At 40.5% G+C, this 15,593-nt stretch overlaps 1 protein-coding gene across 1 annotated transcript in view; it reads right to left on the bottom strand.

Moving 5' to 3' along the window:
* Positions 1-15,593, bottom strand: part of LOC309815250 (placenta-specific gene 8 protein) — a 34,874-nt gene that overhangs the window by 7,606 nt on the left and 11,675 nt on the right. Inside the window, exons 2-4 of the mRNA XM_082641933.1 lie at positions 13,163-13,304; positions 10,835-10,959; positions 5,460-5,574 (exon numbers count right to left, since the gene is read on the bottom strand). Coding sequence (XP_082498059.1) covers positions 5,470-5,574; positions 10,835-10,959; positions 13,163-13,274 — 342 coding nt within the window. The 5' untranslated portion in view covers positions 13,275-13,304 and the 3' untranslated portion in view covers positions 5,460-5,469. The remainder of the gene's footprint in view (positions 1-5,459; positions 5,575-10,834; positions 10,960-13,162; positions 13,305-15,593) is intronic.

Here is a 15,593-nt window from a genome sequence, read left to right as displayed (position 1 = left end):
ACTTAGGTTGTTTCCATCTCCTGCCTATTGTAAATAGAGCTGCAATGAACATTTTGGTACATGACTCTTTTTGAATCATGGTTTTCTCAGGGTATATGCCCAGTAGTGGGATTGCTGGGTCATATGGTAACTCTATTTTTAGTTTTTTAAGGAACCTCCATACTGTTCTCCATTGTGGCTGTACCAATTCACATTCCCAACAGCAGTGCAAGAGTGTTCCCTTTTCTCCACACCCTCTCCAGCATTTATTGTTTCTAGAGTTTTTGATAATGGCCATTCTGACTGGTGTGAGATGATATCTCATTGTAGTTTTGATTTGCATTTCTCTAATGATTAATGATGTTGAGCATTCTTTCATGTGTTTGTTGGTAGTCTGTATATCTTCTTTGGAGAAATGTCTATTTAGGTCTTCTGCCCATTTTTGGATTGGGTTTTTTGTTTTTTTGTTATTGAGCTGCATGAGCTGCTTATAAATTTTGGAGATTAATCCTTGGTCAGTTGCTTCATTTTCAAATATTTTCTCCCATTCTGAGGGTTGTCTTTTGGTCTTATTTACTGTTTCCTTTGCTGTGCAAAAGCTTTTAAGTTTCATTAGGTCCCATTTCTTTATTTTTGTTTTTATTTCCATTTCTCTAGGAGGTGGGTCCAAAAGGATCTTGCTGTGATTTATGTCATAGAGTGTTCTTCCTATGTTTTCCCCTAAGAGTTTGATAGTTTCTGGCCTTACATTTAGGTCTTTAATCCATTTTGAGCTTATTTTTGTGTATGGTGTTAGGGAGTGATCTAATCTCATACTTTTACATGTCCCTGTCCAGCTTTCCCAGCACCACTTATTGAAGAGTAGGCAGCCTCTCTGTTGATTGGTAGGGTTGTGTTCCCATCTTGCTAGTTGTTTGGCATGGTCTGTTCAGCACTAAAGCTTGCTGGTGATAGGGTGGAGCTGTGTCTTAGTGTTGAGATGAAGATGTCTGGGAGAGCTCTAACCAGTTGATATTATGTGGGGCCGGGAGGTCTCTGGTGGTCCAATGTCCTGGACTCGGCCCTCCCACCTCGGAGGCTCAGGCCTGAGACCTGGATGTAGCACCAAGACCCTACCAGCCATACAGCTCAGAAGAATAGGAAGAGAGAAAAAAACAAAAACAAAAAACAAACAGACAGAGCCCCAGGACAAATAGTAAAAGCAAACCTATACAGACAAAATCTCACAAAGAGGCATACAAATACACACTCACAGAAAAGAGAAAAGGGGAAATATATATATATATATATATATATATATATATATATATATATATATATATATGGAAGAGAGCAACCAAACCTCAGTAAACAAATCCACCAATGATAATAAGCACTAAATACTAAACTAAGATAAACATAAAACCAGAAAAAAAATAGATGCAGAAAGCAAATCCCAAGTGTACAGTTGCTCCCAAAGTCCACCGCCTCAATTTTGGGAACATTCATTATCCATTTAGGTATTCTTCAGATGCAGGGTTTATCAGGTTGATTGTGGGGATTTAATCTGCTTCTCCTGAGGCTGCACGGAGAAATTTCCCTTTCTCTTATTCTTTCACACAGCTTCTGGGGTTCAGCTTTGGTTTTGGCCCCAACTCTGTGAGTAAGCCACCCTTAGGAGTCTCTTCCCTGCCCAGAGAGCTGGGGGTTAAAGCAGCAGCTGATTAGGGCTCTCTTGCTCTCTAAGGTCAGGGGGAGGGAGGGGTACGGTAGTCATAATTGGGATGTGGGGCGAGCCTGAGGCAGCAGAGGCCAGTGTTATGTTGCCCCAGCCTGAGGCACGCTGTGTATTCTCCCGGGGAAGTTGTCCCTGGATCACAGGACCCTGGCAGTGGTGGGCTGCACAAGCTCCCCAGGAGGGTGTGGATAGTGACCTGTGCTGGCACACAGGATTCTTGATGGCAGCGGCAGCAGTGTTAGAAGTTCAGGCCCGTTCTGTGGTCTGAGCTGATAGCCGTGACTCATGCCCATCTCTGGAGCTCGCTTAGGCAGTGTTCTGCCTTCTGTGGGCACACTGGGTAGGAATCCCTGCTCCACGCACACCCCACAACAAAGGTCCCTTGCCTCTCTGGCAGATCCAGACTTTTTCCTGGACTCCCTCTCCCTGGGATCTGACCTCCGAAGCCCGAGCCTCAGCTCCCAGCCCTCACCCACCCTGGCAGGTGAGTAGACAAGCCTCTCAGGCTAGTGAGTGCTGGTCGGCACCAATCCTCTGTGCAGGAATCTCTCCACTTTGCCTTCTGCACCCCTGTTGCTGCGCTCTCCTCTGTGGCTCTGAAGCTTCCCCTCAACTACCCCCCCACCCCGTCTCCACCAGTGAAGGGGCTTCCTAGTGTGTGGAAACCTTTCCTCCTTCATGGCTCCCTCCCATTGGTGCAGGTCCCGTCCCTATTCTTTTGTCTCTGTTTTTTCTTTTTTTCTTTTGCCCTACCCAGGTACGTGGGGAGTTTCTTGCCTTTTGGGAGGTCTGAGGTCTTCTGCCAGTGTTCAGTGGGTGTTCTGTAGGAGCTGTTCCACGTGTAGATGTATTTCTGATGTATTTGTGGGGAGAAAGGTGATCTCCACATCTTACTCCTCCTCTCCATCTTGAAGGTCTCCCGCACTGATCTGTTTGTTTGTTTAGCGCTGCATGGCATGTGGGATCTTAGTTCCCCAACCTGTGATCGAACCTGCGCCCCCTGCACTGGAAGCGCAGAGTCCTAATCACCAAACCACCAGGGAAGTCCCTGCATTAGTGTATTTTTGAAGAAAACTTATTCTTACATATAGGTTGGTCACAGTAATGAATAATATTGCCATTACATACATATCAGTATGGACTGATACTCAGATATTTATTTTATACTTTGGGTTATAATCCAATACTACCTTATTTTGTTGCTCAAATTGTTCCAGTTTTGGCTACTGGGAACTTTTTCAGTTCATTCTTGTATCCCTTTGTCTCAATCAGTTTTTAATGTAAACCACATTATTCTTTTATCTTTATCCCTTTATTCTCCCATTTCAGATATTTGTATATCTAAAGTGTTATTGTCAATGAATAATGTAGGGTCCAAGCTTATGAACAGGAGTTGGGACCACCAAGATATTTTATGTCAAACCAGCTCAAAATTTCAGTGAGATAATTTCCTTGAGGTTAAAAAAAAAGCTCAAATGCCAGGATTTATTATTGTATATGTGTGGGTAGATATTTTACCCAAACTGTCTCATGTGCTTCTTTAGATAAACAGTGTTGAAATGGTATAAGGCCAAATCTTTGCTTCTGACCTCATCCTGTCCGGTCTGTGCCACATGCCATTACCAGGTTAATTTTTCTAAAGTATAAGTCTACATATATTACTCCTTTATAGCCTGCAATAACTCCCTAGTGCTTACCAAATAAAAGGCCAAATCATTAGCCCAGTATTCACTACATTGCATGCCAAGGCCCTAAATCAGTTTTTAAAATCTTTCATTTCTCATTATTTTCCTACTTATACCATATGTCCCTGCCAAGTCGAATCTAAGCTCATAAAGATGTTTTTTTCCTTTTTTTGCCTCTATAGTTTCACTAATGTTGATGATGAGAAGCAACATCCATTTCTATTCATCTTGCATCAGAAATCTTCCGTTTTCCCCATCCAATCCATTTCTACCATTGTCTGTCCTGCCCTGTGGTCTGGGAGGCTGAGCTGTGGTCCCCAGCAATACTGTCCTTCTCTCTGCCTTCCCTGTGTGTTCAACCAATGGGAAGCCCAGAAGGACATCAGAAAATGAGGTCAGGGTAGTTTTTCCCTTGTTTCCTTCCTGAGGGCTTACCCCAGGCTGCTCAGGTCCTCTCAGGGCAGCCGTCACACAGCTTTCTCCTTTGGGATGCAGGTAACTGCTCCCTCCCCTCCTCCCAAGGCCTAGGGATGGTAATGGTTCAGCTGTTGTTGCACAATCTCCTGTCATTTCCCTGTACCTCCCACCCACACCTTTATAAATGGTCTTCATTAAATCCTTGTATTATCACAGTTTGAGTGCCATCTATTTCCTCTTGTGACCCTAATGCTCACTTCCCCTTTAGAATTAAAATCACTTCTTTCAAGAAACTTTCACTTACACTTCTCACAGGATATCATCTTTCTTTTCTCTGGGCATAAAATAGCACTTCATCTAAAGGCATTAGTCAAAGTTTGCATTTTATTTGAGGGCTTTTCTAATGCCTTCTTTTTGAGTATAAAGTCCCTAAAGGGAAGAGGACCAGCTTATTTCCCTTCATTCCCCATAGTCCCTAACATTGTCCTGCATGGTACTAGGTTCTTGAGACATTATTTGCTAAATGCATGAATATTTGAAAACATATCTTCCAAGAGTTATGTTTGTTAACTTATACAGAGTTCTCATTCACTTGAGAAAGGAAGTGGGATTTTTGCAAAGAATGGGAAAATTAATGTTTTCTTCCCATGCTCAAGATACATTCTATAGAAGACTGACAAAATCTTGTTGATTTCTACTTTACTATATCCTCAATAGCTAATTCTGAGAATCTTGGAAAAATGAGTTGGAAATGACTTGATTGAATTTCAGATGATGACATTCTACAGAACATTTCCAAATATTCTGTATTCTATTCCACCTCTTTCAAAGTTCACCTTCTCTTTCCTGTTTAACCTCACCTCATTATTGATAGATGCATTATGCCACAATTAATCCAAATATTACATAACGTAATTTTCATTTGCTCTACTACTTTATAATTATTTACCAGTTTCTTTCATCAATATATGTTTGTATTAGCAGGGAAAGTGCTTTCCACTTCTTTTGTATCTCACCACACTCTTGTATTTTGCAAGTGGTGCTTCATTAATAGACCATCAGAATTCTGAGAAGTCTAGAGAGGTCACCATCCCTTTATTTGCTAAAATATAGTTTCAAAATATAGAGTTATTTTTGTGAACTGAATGTTTCTGTCCCCCCGGCCACAAAACTCATATGTTGAAACCCTAATCCCCAGTGTGATGGTATTATGAGGTGAAGCCTTTGGGAAGTAATTAGGTTTAGATGAGATCATGAAGGTGAGGGCCCCATGATGGGAATACTGTCCTCATAAGAAGAAAGGCCAAAACTCTCTCTCTCTCTCTCCAATATTTGAGGACACAGCAAAAAGGTGGCCAACTGCAAGCTAGGAAGAGCATCCTCACCAAGGAACTGAACTGGCTCATACTTAATCTTGGACTTCCCAGCATTCAGAACTATGAGAAATAAATTCCTGTTGTTTAACCTGTTTAAGCTATGTTATTTTGTTATGGCAGTCCAAACAAGCTTTCTTCATTTGAAGAAATCAAAGTCAATCTTTATATTAAGATAACATTTGAGAGACTTAAATAATTGTTATTATTGAATTATTATTCAAAATAATGCTTAGTTTACAAAGCCCTTGATTATATTTCTCAACATTCACAGATTCTGGGACTTACCATTGTTTTTTTAGAAAGTACGCATGGCTCTCCTTCTGTTGATGTCTCTCTTGATTTGGCAAAGAGAACACAGAGGACAGCAAAGGGTCACCAAATAGTCATCACAAATGGATCCCTGTTTGAAAATATAAAAGAAACAGAAATATAAAATCCACCTATTTGGGAATTAAGACTTGTGAATTTTCAAGACATTTTGAAGAGAAGCAGAAAGCATTGATCCTTTGAATTTGGAGTTTGGATGGATACATTCAGGAAAATATTAGTTGATTTCTCTATATAGCTCCTGTCTCTTTTTATGACATCAAATGTTTTCCTATACTTTGTGATATTGAAAATAGAAGATATCTAACCAAACTATCAATATGAGGGTAAAATAAGGAGTTTCAGGAAGTAAAATCTCTTTCTTTTCTCTTCTACCTGCTCCCTTTCTCAGGAAGCTACTAGAGGATGCCTCCACCAAAGTGAAAGAGCAAACCAAGAAAGGTATAAGAAACCAGAGACTAACGTGGGGGAGCGGTTAATGGAATCTCCAGTCATGGCAAAGGAGATCTCAGGGCAAAAGCAGAGCACCAGGAGTGAAAAGCATCTAGTTCAAAGGGTAGCGGGTCAGGGAGTGATTTCATCAAGGAGATGAAAATGATAGAATGTCTGATGTATTGAATGTTTGGGGAAGAGATTTAGAAAACTGGGAAGGAGTTTGGGACTGCACTACTCTTAAGTAAATGAAAAACTCCTAATGAAAAAGCCAAGCATTATTAATAGTAGGAAAAACAGAGTTTAGTAGAAAAGGCAATCATAGTTCACTACACGATTCAACTCAACTCTGAAGAGCAAGCAGAGCTATCATAATATAAATACTAAATATGGATTTAACCAAAATTATATATAACTATATTGGAAGGAGTGGGGTAGGGGTAGGGTGCATGTTCATGGTGGGGAAGGGGGAGAAAACAGAACTAAATTCTCATCTTCTACAGTAGGAAGTCCAGAGACAATGCCCCAAACTGCAAAGTCAAAGAGTAGCAATACAAGTCTACCATTTGGAGATATGGAGGTAAACACCCAAAGATCAGCCTTGGGAAAGAGGAAGTAGGGGAGAGAAGTTTGGGGACTATTATTTTCCTTAACAAACCTTATAAATTGGATAATTTTAAAAACTATGTGCTTGCAGAGCTTTGTTAACTAAAATGAAAGCTGTACTAGAAAACAGGGCTGGGGGGATTTAGTGAGCCAGAAATCATGAGCAATTTTTGGAAAAAAAAATAAAGCAGATGGGATTACATTGAAGGAGAAAGTAAAACAGAGCTAAGGAACATGAAACCTAACGGTACATCAGAGGCACGGTATTAGATAAACCCCAAACCAAAAACTCTCAGCTCAGAAAGGAGGAAGAACCGGCTGGGGAATGGAAGATGAGTGGTTACCTGATGCCAGCTTGAGCAGCTGGGCCAGCCCAGAGCTGCCAGCTGTGGCCTTGCCTGGAATGCAGCCTGCAGAGCAGTTTAACAGATGACCCTAATGTGGGCTTTGGGGCCCCAGAAGAGAAGAGGGGTGAGATAAGTGGGGCAGATATTCACCTATCGTGTAAGAGGTCAGACTCTCAAAGACTCACCACAAACACACTAAAAGAAATATAAAAGGTAAAGATATTTTAGCACAGCTGAGGAATCTAAATCACTCCCACCCATGAGATAGCCAAATTATTTTACATTTGGTATTCACCAAATGGTATTTTTTCCTTCTTTTCTTTTTTTGGCTGAATAGACCTTTCCTGGTTCCTTTTGTTCCCTTTAGTAGTTTTAGATGTTCCACAACTAGTTTTTATTAGCAACGACCCTTAAATTTTTACCCACAACTTAACATTAAAAAAACATAAAAAATTTTTTTAACATCTTTATTGGAGTATACTTGTTTTACAATGGTGTGTTAGTTTCTGCTTTTTAACAAAGTGAATCAGCTATACATATACATATACCCCCATATCTCCTCCCGCTTGCATCTCCCTCCTACCCTCCCTATCCCACCCCTCTAGGTGGTCTCAAAGCACCCAGCTGATCTCTCTGTGCTCTGCGGCTGCTTCCCACGAGCTATTTTACATTTGGTAGTATATATAAGTCCATGCCACTCTCTCACTTTGTCCCAGCTTACCCTTCCTCCTCCCCGTGTCAAGTCCATTCTCTACATCTCTGTCTTTATTCCTGTCCTGCCCCTAGGTTCTTCAGAACCATTTCTTTTATTTTTTTTAAGATTCCATATATATATGTTAGCATACAGTATTTGTTTTTCTCTTTCTGACTTACTTCACTCTGTATGACAGACTCTAGGTCCAACCATCTCACTACAAATAACTCAATTTTGCTTCTTTTTATGGCTGAGTAATATTTCATTGTATATATGTGCCACATCTTCTTTATCCATTCATCGGTTGATGGACACTTAGGTTGCTTCCATGTCCTGGTTATTAACATTATATTTATCTTGAGATTCATCTATGTTGTTGTGCGTATCAATAGTTCATTCTTTTTTATTGCTGAGTAGTATTCTATTATATGGATAGATCACAATTTGTCTATCCATTCACCTGCTGGGGGACATTTGGGTGGTTCTTAGTATTTGGCTATTACAAGCAAAACTGCTCTGAACATTTATGTACAAGTCTTGATATGGATATATATTTTTGCAGGGTAGATATCTAGGAGCAGAATGGCTGGGCCAAAAAGAAGGTGTATATTTAACTTTTTAAGAAACTGTATTTTACATTCCAATCAGCAGTGCATGAGAGTTTCAGTTCCTCCATATCCATTCACACTTGGTGTGGTTTAGGCTGATTAATTTTAGCTATCCCAATAGGTGTGTAGTGGTAACTCATTGTGGTTTTAATTTTCATTTCTCTAATGACTGATGATGTTGAACATCTTCTTATGTTCTTATTTGCCATTCAAATATTTTCTTTTTTTTTCTAATTTTATTGTTTGGGTTAAAAATGTATACTTAATATGAGATCTACCCTCTTAACACATTTAAGTTTACACAACACAACAATTTGAAGAATCCCAAAATAATTATACTGAGTGAAAGAAGCTACACACTGTATAGGTCTATTATATAAAATGGTAGAAAATGAAAACTAATCTATAGTGACAGAAAGCATATTGGTGGTTACTTGGGGAAGAGGGGAGGGGAAAGAAGAAAAGATTACAAAGGGATGTGAGTAAATTTTGGGGGTGATGAATATGTTCACTATTTTGACTGTGAGGTTTCACAGGTATATACATATGTCTAAACTTATCAAATTGTACATTTTAAATATATGCAGTTTATTGTAAGTCAGTTATACCTCAGTAATGTTCTTTTTATAAAAAAATGTGTATTTATCTATCAATGCCAGACAAAGCCTTTAGAATATCTTTGTTTCTTCCTCTTCCTTCCAATCTTCCAAATTTTGTCAAAACCAACTAAAGTTTTAGTTTCAGACTGTTATTAATTTTTCAAACTCCTAATGAGCATTTTTAAAAATTGACTATGTACTAAGCCTTTAAAAAAGTTGATAACTTTCATGTTAAATAGTCATAGCATAATAAATAAGGAGCTCCTACAAATCAATTAGAAAAGACAAACAACTCAATAAAACAATGAACAAAGTATATGTACAGATAATTTATAGAAGAAATGCAAAAGGACAATAAATTTTCAAAAAGTTGGGCTTTCCTGGTGGCGCAGTGGTTGAGAGTCCACCTGCCGATGCAGGGGACATGGGTGCATGCCCCGGTCCAGGAAGATCCCACATGCTGCGGAGTGGCTGGGCCCATGAGCCATGGCCGCCAAGCCTGCGTGTCCAGAGCCTGTGCTCCGCAACGGGAGAGGCCACAGCAGTGAGAGGCCCGCGTACAGCGAAAAAAATTTTTTTTCAAAAAGTTGCTTGATTTATCTAATAAAAATTTAACTAAAACAACAAGGAAATATCATTTTTGCCTCTCTGACAGGCAACATGAAAAATATTATATTGGCACACATATAATATTAATAAATTATAAATTGATATAATCTTTTTGAAGGGATACTTGACAGTATTTTTCAAATTTTGAATGTGCATATCCTGTGATCTGTCAATCTAATCTAGTACACTATCCTACAAAAATACCAGTGCATGTACAAAATCATATACGTACAACTATTTAAACTGCAATATCACTTAACCTTTCATCAATAAGGAAGTGATTAAGTATGTTATCTCTATGATGGAATACTATGCAGACATTAAAAAGAATCTGTATTACAGACATAAAGGGGGTCTACCATATATTAAGTGGAAAAAACAGGTTACAATATAGTATGAACTCATTAAAAAAAAAAAAGCGATAAAAGAGCCCTGCAAATCCCAAACACCATATGTCTAGATCTATAGCTATAGCTACATCTAATCTATATGTATATGCCTTATAGGCATAGGAAAAAAAAAACCTGAGGAAGAAGACCACCAAGTTACTAATAGAATTTATCACTGAGTAGAGATTTTCACTTTTTATTTTATATACCTCTGTGTTTGAATTTGTCATAAAATTACCTATATATGTATTATTTTGTATAATTTAAAAAGTAAGAAATATTTTCAAATGAAAAAATAAAATAATTTCAATAGAATAAAATAAGTTCCTAAAATATTCTGCCTATTTATTGATATTTGTTTCCTGTGATGGTTAATTTTATGTGTCAACTTGGCCAGGTCATAGTACCCAGATATTAGATCAAACACTATTCTAGATGTTTCTGTGAAGATAATATTTCAGATGAGATTAACATTTAAATCAGTAGACTTAGAGTAACCCTCCATAATGTGGGTGGGCCTCATCTAATTAGTTGAAGGGCTTAATAGAGAAAGAACGACTTCCCCTGAGTAAGAAGGAATTCTGCCTGGTGGGCCTACTTACTTTATGGGGATGGTGTAAGGATTAAATGATGTAACATACATAATATACCTGGGGCATAGTAGGCTCTGAACAATCTTCTTCCACTGTATGACATACATTGCAAATATGAGTTGTTTATGGGGTTTCCCTGGTGGCGCAGTGGTTGAGAGTCCGCCTGCCAATGCAGGGGACATGGATTCGTGCCCCAGTCCGGGAAGACCCCACATGCCGCAGAGCGGCTGGGGCCTGAGTTGTTTATTTCCTAAGGTTTTCACAGAAACATAGAAGGAGGTCCCATAACCAGAGGATCTATTGCTACAGTAATGGAATACAAGGTTGCAGATGCTAGGAAACTCCTACTAATCAAATTCGTATGATGATGGGTACCATCAAATTGTCTCCATGTTTATAACAATTACTTTGAACCTGGGCACATACTTGAATGATACAGTATCGTAAGAGACTCACCGGGATGCCGTATCGAGTCCTGTAGAGGGTCCTCATTGCAACACTTGTTCCACACAGACAGCATTCATTCATATCAGATGCAACTTGACATGCAAGACACATGAAGCAAAATATGCCACAGAGACCTGGACACATGAAATCAGAGGTACAAATTACTCCACTCTGCCCCCACCACAGTTGAAAGTTAGTGTGCTTTCATGAATGGCAGTCCAAATCCTGGGGCCTTTGTCACACATCCTGCTGCCAAGTCCATCTTCACTGCTTTTGCTCAGCAATGCATCAACTTCTCCCTTCTCCCCACCCAATCATTTCTGGAATGACCACACCTTGGAAAGTCTGTATTCTTTTTGTAGTACTGCCTTCATCCATGTATTGAATGATTCACTGAAACCTAGCCATGTTCCAGAGGTTATCCTCAGTACTGGCAATGCCTCTGTCTGAAGTCTAGAAGGGAAGTTAGATAATATGAAAAGTTCTCCAACAGAAACCTACTCAGGATGCCAAGGAGTCACTCACACAAATGGGGCCTCCAGTGCTCTGGGAAGGAAATGTTACTTGATCTGAATATTGAATGATGATTAGGAATTTTATAGGTAGAGGAAAGGGAAAAGAGCCTCTTTAGATAACATGGTATGTCTCGGCAGTGGCTGGTTTTCATTCAACATGGCTGGAGCCAGGGATGGGACGGGGATGAAGCTGGACCCACGGCAGGTTGGAGACTGGATAACGAGGAAGTACGAGTGCTCAGAATGGGTCATGGAAGTCATGAGGAACCTCTGAAATATTTTAAGAAGGGAGAATGATTTGGTCCGATCTACAATTAAGAAATTCTGTATGAAGATATTAAGCTCATATTAGGACTTGTAATTCACTTATTTGAGTAACAATACTAGGGGTTAGGGTATTAGAATGTTCATCTTTAGAAGGTTTTATTATTGTGGTTTCATTATCACAATGATATGCAGATGTTGAACTAATGTCCTGAGAAGTGTAAGTCATCACCCCAGGTCATGCAGTAGGACAATGAAAGCAAATCAATAAACCCAACTTTTCCATTTCCTAGGTAATTCTTTCCCTCTGTGCTTTTTAAAAAAATATTATTTTTAATATCTAATATTACTTTAAATATTATTTTACAATCTACTTTTTTTAAAATTTTTATTTATTTATCTTTATTTTTGGCTGCGTTTGGTCTGCGTTGCTGTGCACAGGCTTTCTCTACTTGCAGAAGGCGGTGGCTACTGTTTGTTGTGGTGCGCAGGCTTCTCATTGCGGTGGCTTCTCTTGTTGCGGAGCACAGGCTCTAGGCGCACAGGCTTCAGCAGTTGTGGCTCGCAGGCTCTAGAGCGCAGCCTCAGTAGTTGTGGCACACGGGCTTAGTTGCTCTGCAGCATGTGGGATCTTCCCAGACCAGGGTTTGAACCCGTGTCCCTTGCATTGGCAGACGGGTCCTTAACCACTGCGTCACCAGGGAAGCCCCCCTTTATGCTTTTCAATGTAATTATTAACTCGATTTCAAATTTCAATTCCACTGATAAGTTAAAGGTTAACAAGATTTCCTTTCCTGTCTCAGAACACCGTGTAGACTTCAAGGAGGCCGGAAAACAAATACAAAAACCTTAGAGCAAAATTTGTTATATAGGCAGGTTTGTTTGTTTCCTGCTTGGTGTTGAGAACTAAGCATTTGACCTCTCTGACACCCCCATCTTCTCTCAAACTTCCTCTCTCCTAAGTTTACTTAGAGAGCTCTCATAAAAGAAACAAAACAAAAAGCAAGGAGAGTCAGAGATATTTTACCCAATGAGAAGTTAATTGCCTTTAGAATTCTTTATTCTTAGGTGTATAACAAAGCTAAATGTACAAATAAAATAATTCTTCTCTGAGCTCATGCTGAAACCATGGATGAAAATTATCCCTTGTTTACTGGGCACAGTGTTAACTATAAAATAATGAGTTTAATTTATGTGTAACAAGAGCAGTCTTTTTTTTTTTAATCAAGTAAAACTTGAAATGTCTCTTTTAATATGATGTATGGCCTATTTATAGTCATTAGGCCAAGTCTGTTCATTGTTAGAGTCATCAGCTTTTTTCCTGTTATCTTAACTCCAGAACTTATTTTAGGAGTAAAACTATTCTTCGAAGGGTGGAGAAGAATTAATTTACAATCCGTACAGGCTTTTTCTGTTAACAAAGCATTGCCTGACACACAGGGTACTTTGGCATCAGTGGGGAACGTTTACTACACAATAAGGGAGGAATGAGGGAAGGATTTGGTCTTTGGTAATTCACCTCCGCATCAGTTACGGGGGCACTTTCCCCAGCACTTACAGACGCCGCAATCGCTGAAGCAGTCACACATGCCCGTCTGCCAGTTAGAGATTTGAGGAACCGGACCACTTCCAGGCTGACTTACAATGACCACCGGAGGTTGAGCTTGCATTTTCGATGCAGGGTCTTACGTGGCTGTGGTCTGAAAGGAAAGACTTGGTGTAAGTAGCCTGGAGGTTGCTCTTGGAAGCCTGTTTTGAGGTACTCTGCTTCACGGGCAAGTGAGGCAATTTAGACCAAGTGACTTGTTGATCTTTGAAGAACAGAATTTCTGCAGAGGCCCCTGGGGGAAGGGATTCACTGAACTGGTAAAACGTACAGATTCTTCTCTTGGCGTTAGGGAACGTAACATGATTGTAAGAACTGTTTTAAACAGGTGCCTGGTCTCCACACAAGACAGGGAAACAAATGAGGAAACCCGTGATAATGACCGTGCCAACTAAAAATTGTTGCGCGCTGTTTGGGTCTACAAGAACGAAGTCACCGGCCACTGCAGTCGCTGACCTCCAACACACCATGAAAGGAGTTCAGCACGGAGATCAGGAATGCGGCACTGTGTGCTCTGGGAAACACTGGCAGAACAGGCCTTCAGAGAGATATTTTTTAGGAGAGGATTTTATGAGCCCCATTTCTTACCTCTTCTCATATCTAGAAAAGCACTAAAATCATTAACGGAGGCGTCTGCTCCGCGTGACCAGCAGCGACTTTCTGCCAAAACGTGTGTTTGACGCACGTGCCCCCTTCACTAAAACCATGTATTACTGACCTCCCCTCCAACCTCTTTGCAGCAGTTCCTCAGAGCTATCTGAGAGGCTGTTCTCCCAGGCTATAGTCCTCATTTGGCTCCAAATAAAACTTAACTCACAATGCTCACGTTGTGCATTTTTTTTCAGTTGACAAAAGGAGTAGCGAATTACGGAAATGGACTTCTGTAAAATTGCACCATCCTAAGCTTTTGTGTACTTGCAACCTTTCCCCTCTTGCCCCTCTTTTATGTTCCCTTTTGTTGTGGACTTGTTTCTGACGAGCAGTTGTAAAGGAAAAACTCCCCTGTTTTCTGTCTACTCACAGAACACTGTCACCTGTGATCACCAAATGTGTGGTAGCTTTTTTCTACACCAAGCAATTCTGCAATACCAGCTGGAGGTCCATTGGGTTGCACCCTGCAGGCCTGCGAGCCCTGTACTTGTCCAGAGACTGAAGAAAGAGCCCAGAGTCAGTGACAGAAACATCAATGGTTTAATGGATAGGGGGATCTTACATTTCTGAAGCAAGGTCCTGGAGTGACAGCCTACCAGTCTTCGCTCCCATGGTAGGGGATGGGGGGAGGGGGAGGTTACCAGTTTTAGGGGGGATTGACATCAGGTTGGCTCACTGGTTACCAGGGAAACCAGCAGAGGAGCACAGCCTCTCACAACCCCTTTGGTAAGCTATCACAGGGGAGATATTCTGATCTAAAGCTTAGAACAATCACTAGCTGGGGCCGGGGGCAAGTACGTAGGTATTTGCTGATTAGGGAAGGTCAGTCATCTGAATAGAATGTAGGTGAAGCAGGGACTGGTCAAGCAGAGAATGTACAGAGAACAAGAGAACAGACCTCTTGGGGAGCCTGCCCATACAGTGTCCTACAATTTAGCTCAATTCTGACACTGTCTACAGGAGACAGTGTCAGATTCCACGTGCTAAGGGCTCAGTCCCACAAGACTGCCCTCCCTCCCCTACTTCACATGCCAATTGTAAGACCAGGTTGTCATCTATGCTTCTGACCAACTAGATCAGAGGTTCCCATGACCCCTTCCTCAGGTTTGATAAATTTGCTGGAGTGGCTCACAGAACTCAGGAAAATAGATTACTTACTAGATTATTGATATATTACAAAGGCTATTAAAGGATACGAATGAACAACCAGATGAAAAGATACATAGAGTGAGGTTCAGAGCCTGTGGAGTTTGGGGTGGGCCACCCTCCCAGCACACCAACCCAAAAGCTCTCTGAACTCTGTCCTTTTGGGTTCTTATGGAGCCTTGATGACATAGGCATGACTGATTAAATCATTGGCCATTGGTGATTGAACTCAGTCTCCAAACCCCTCTCCCCTCCCCTGGAAATCTGAGAGCTGGGGCTAAAAGTTCCAACCCTCTAAACAAAGCACCCTCAAGGGCTCTCCAAAAAGTCACTTCATTAGCATAAACTCCTCTGTAGTTGAGAGGGGCTTGTTATGAATAACAAGACACCTTTATCACTCTTACCATGTAAGAAATTCCAAAGATTTTAGGAGCTCTGTGCCATGAACAGGAATGAAAACCAAATATGTATTTCTTATTAAAAACCACAACGTCACAGTAGTCCTCTCCAATCTTCCTGCATCCAAGTTGGTCCTTCACTTCAAATTTACCTGGAGCCTGTATCCCTCTGACAGTGCAGACTGTCA

Source organism: Mesoplodon mirus (assembly GCF_964341445.2).
Source record: "Mesoplodon mirus genome assembly, chromosome: 2".
NCBI classification, from domain to species: domain Eukaryota; kingdom Metazoa; phylum Chordata; class Mammalia; order Artiodactyla; family Ziphiidae; genus Mesoplodon; species Mesoplodon mirus.
The sequence above is the reverse complement of the archived record's forward strand: the minus strand, read 5'-3'. Positions and strand labels throughout refer to the sequence as shown.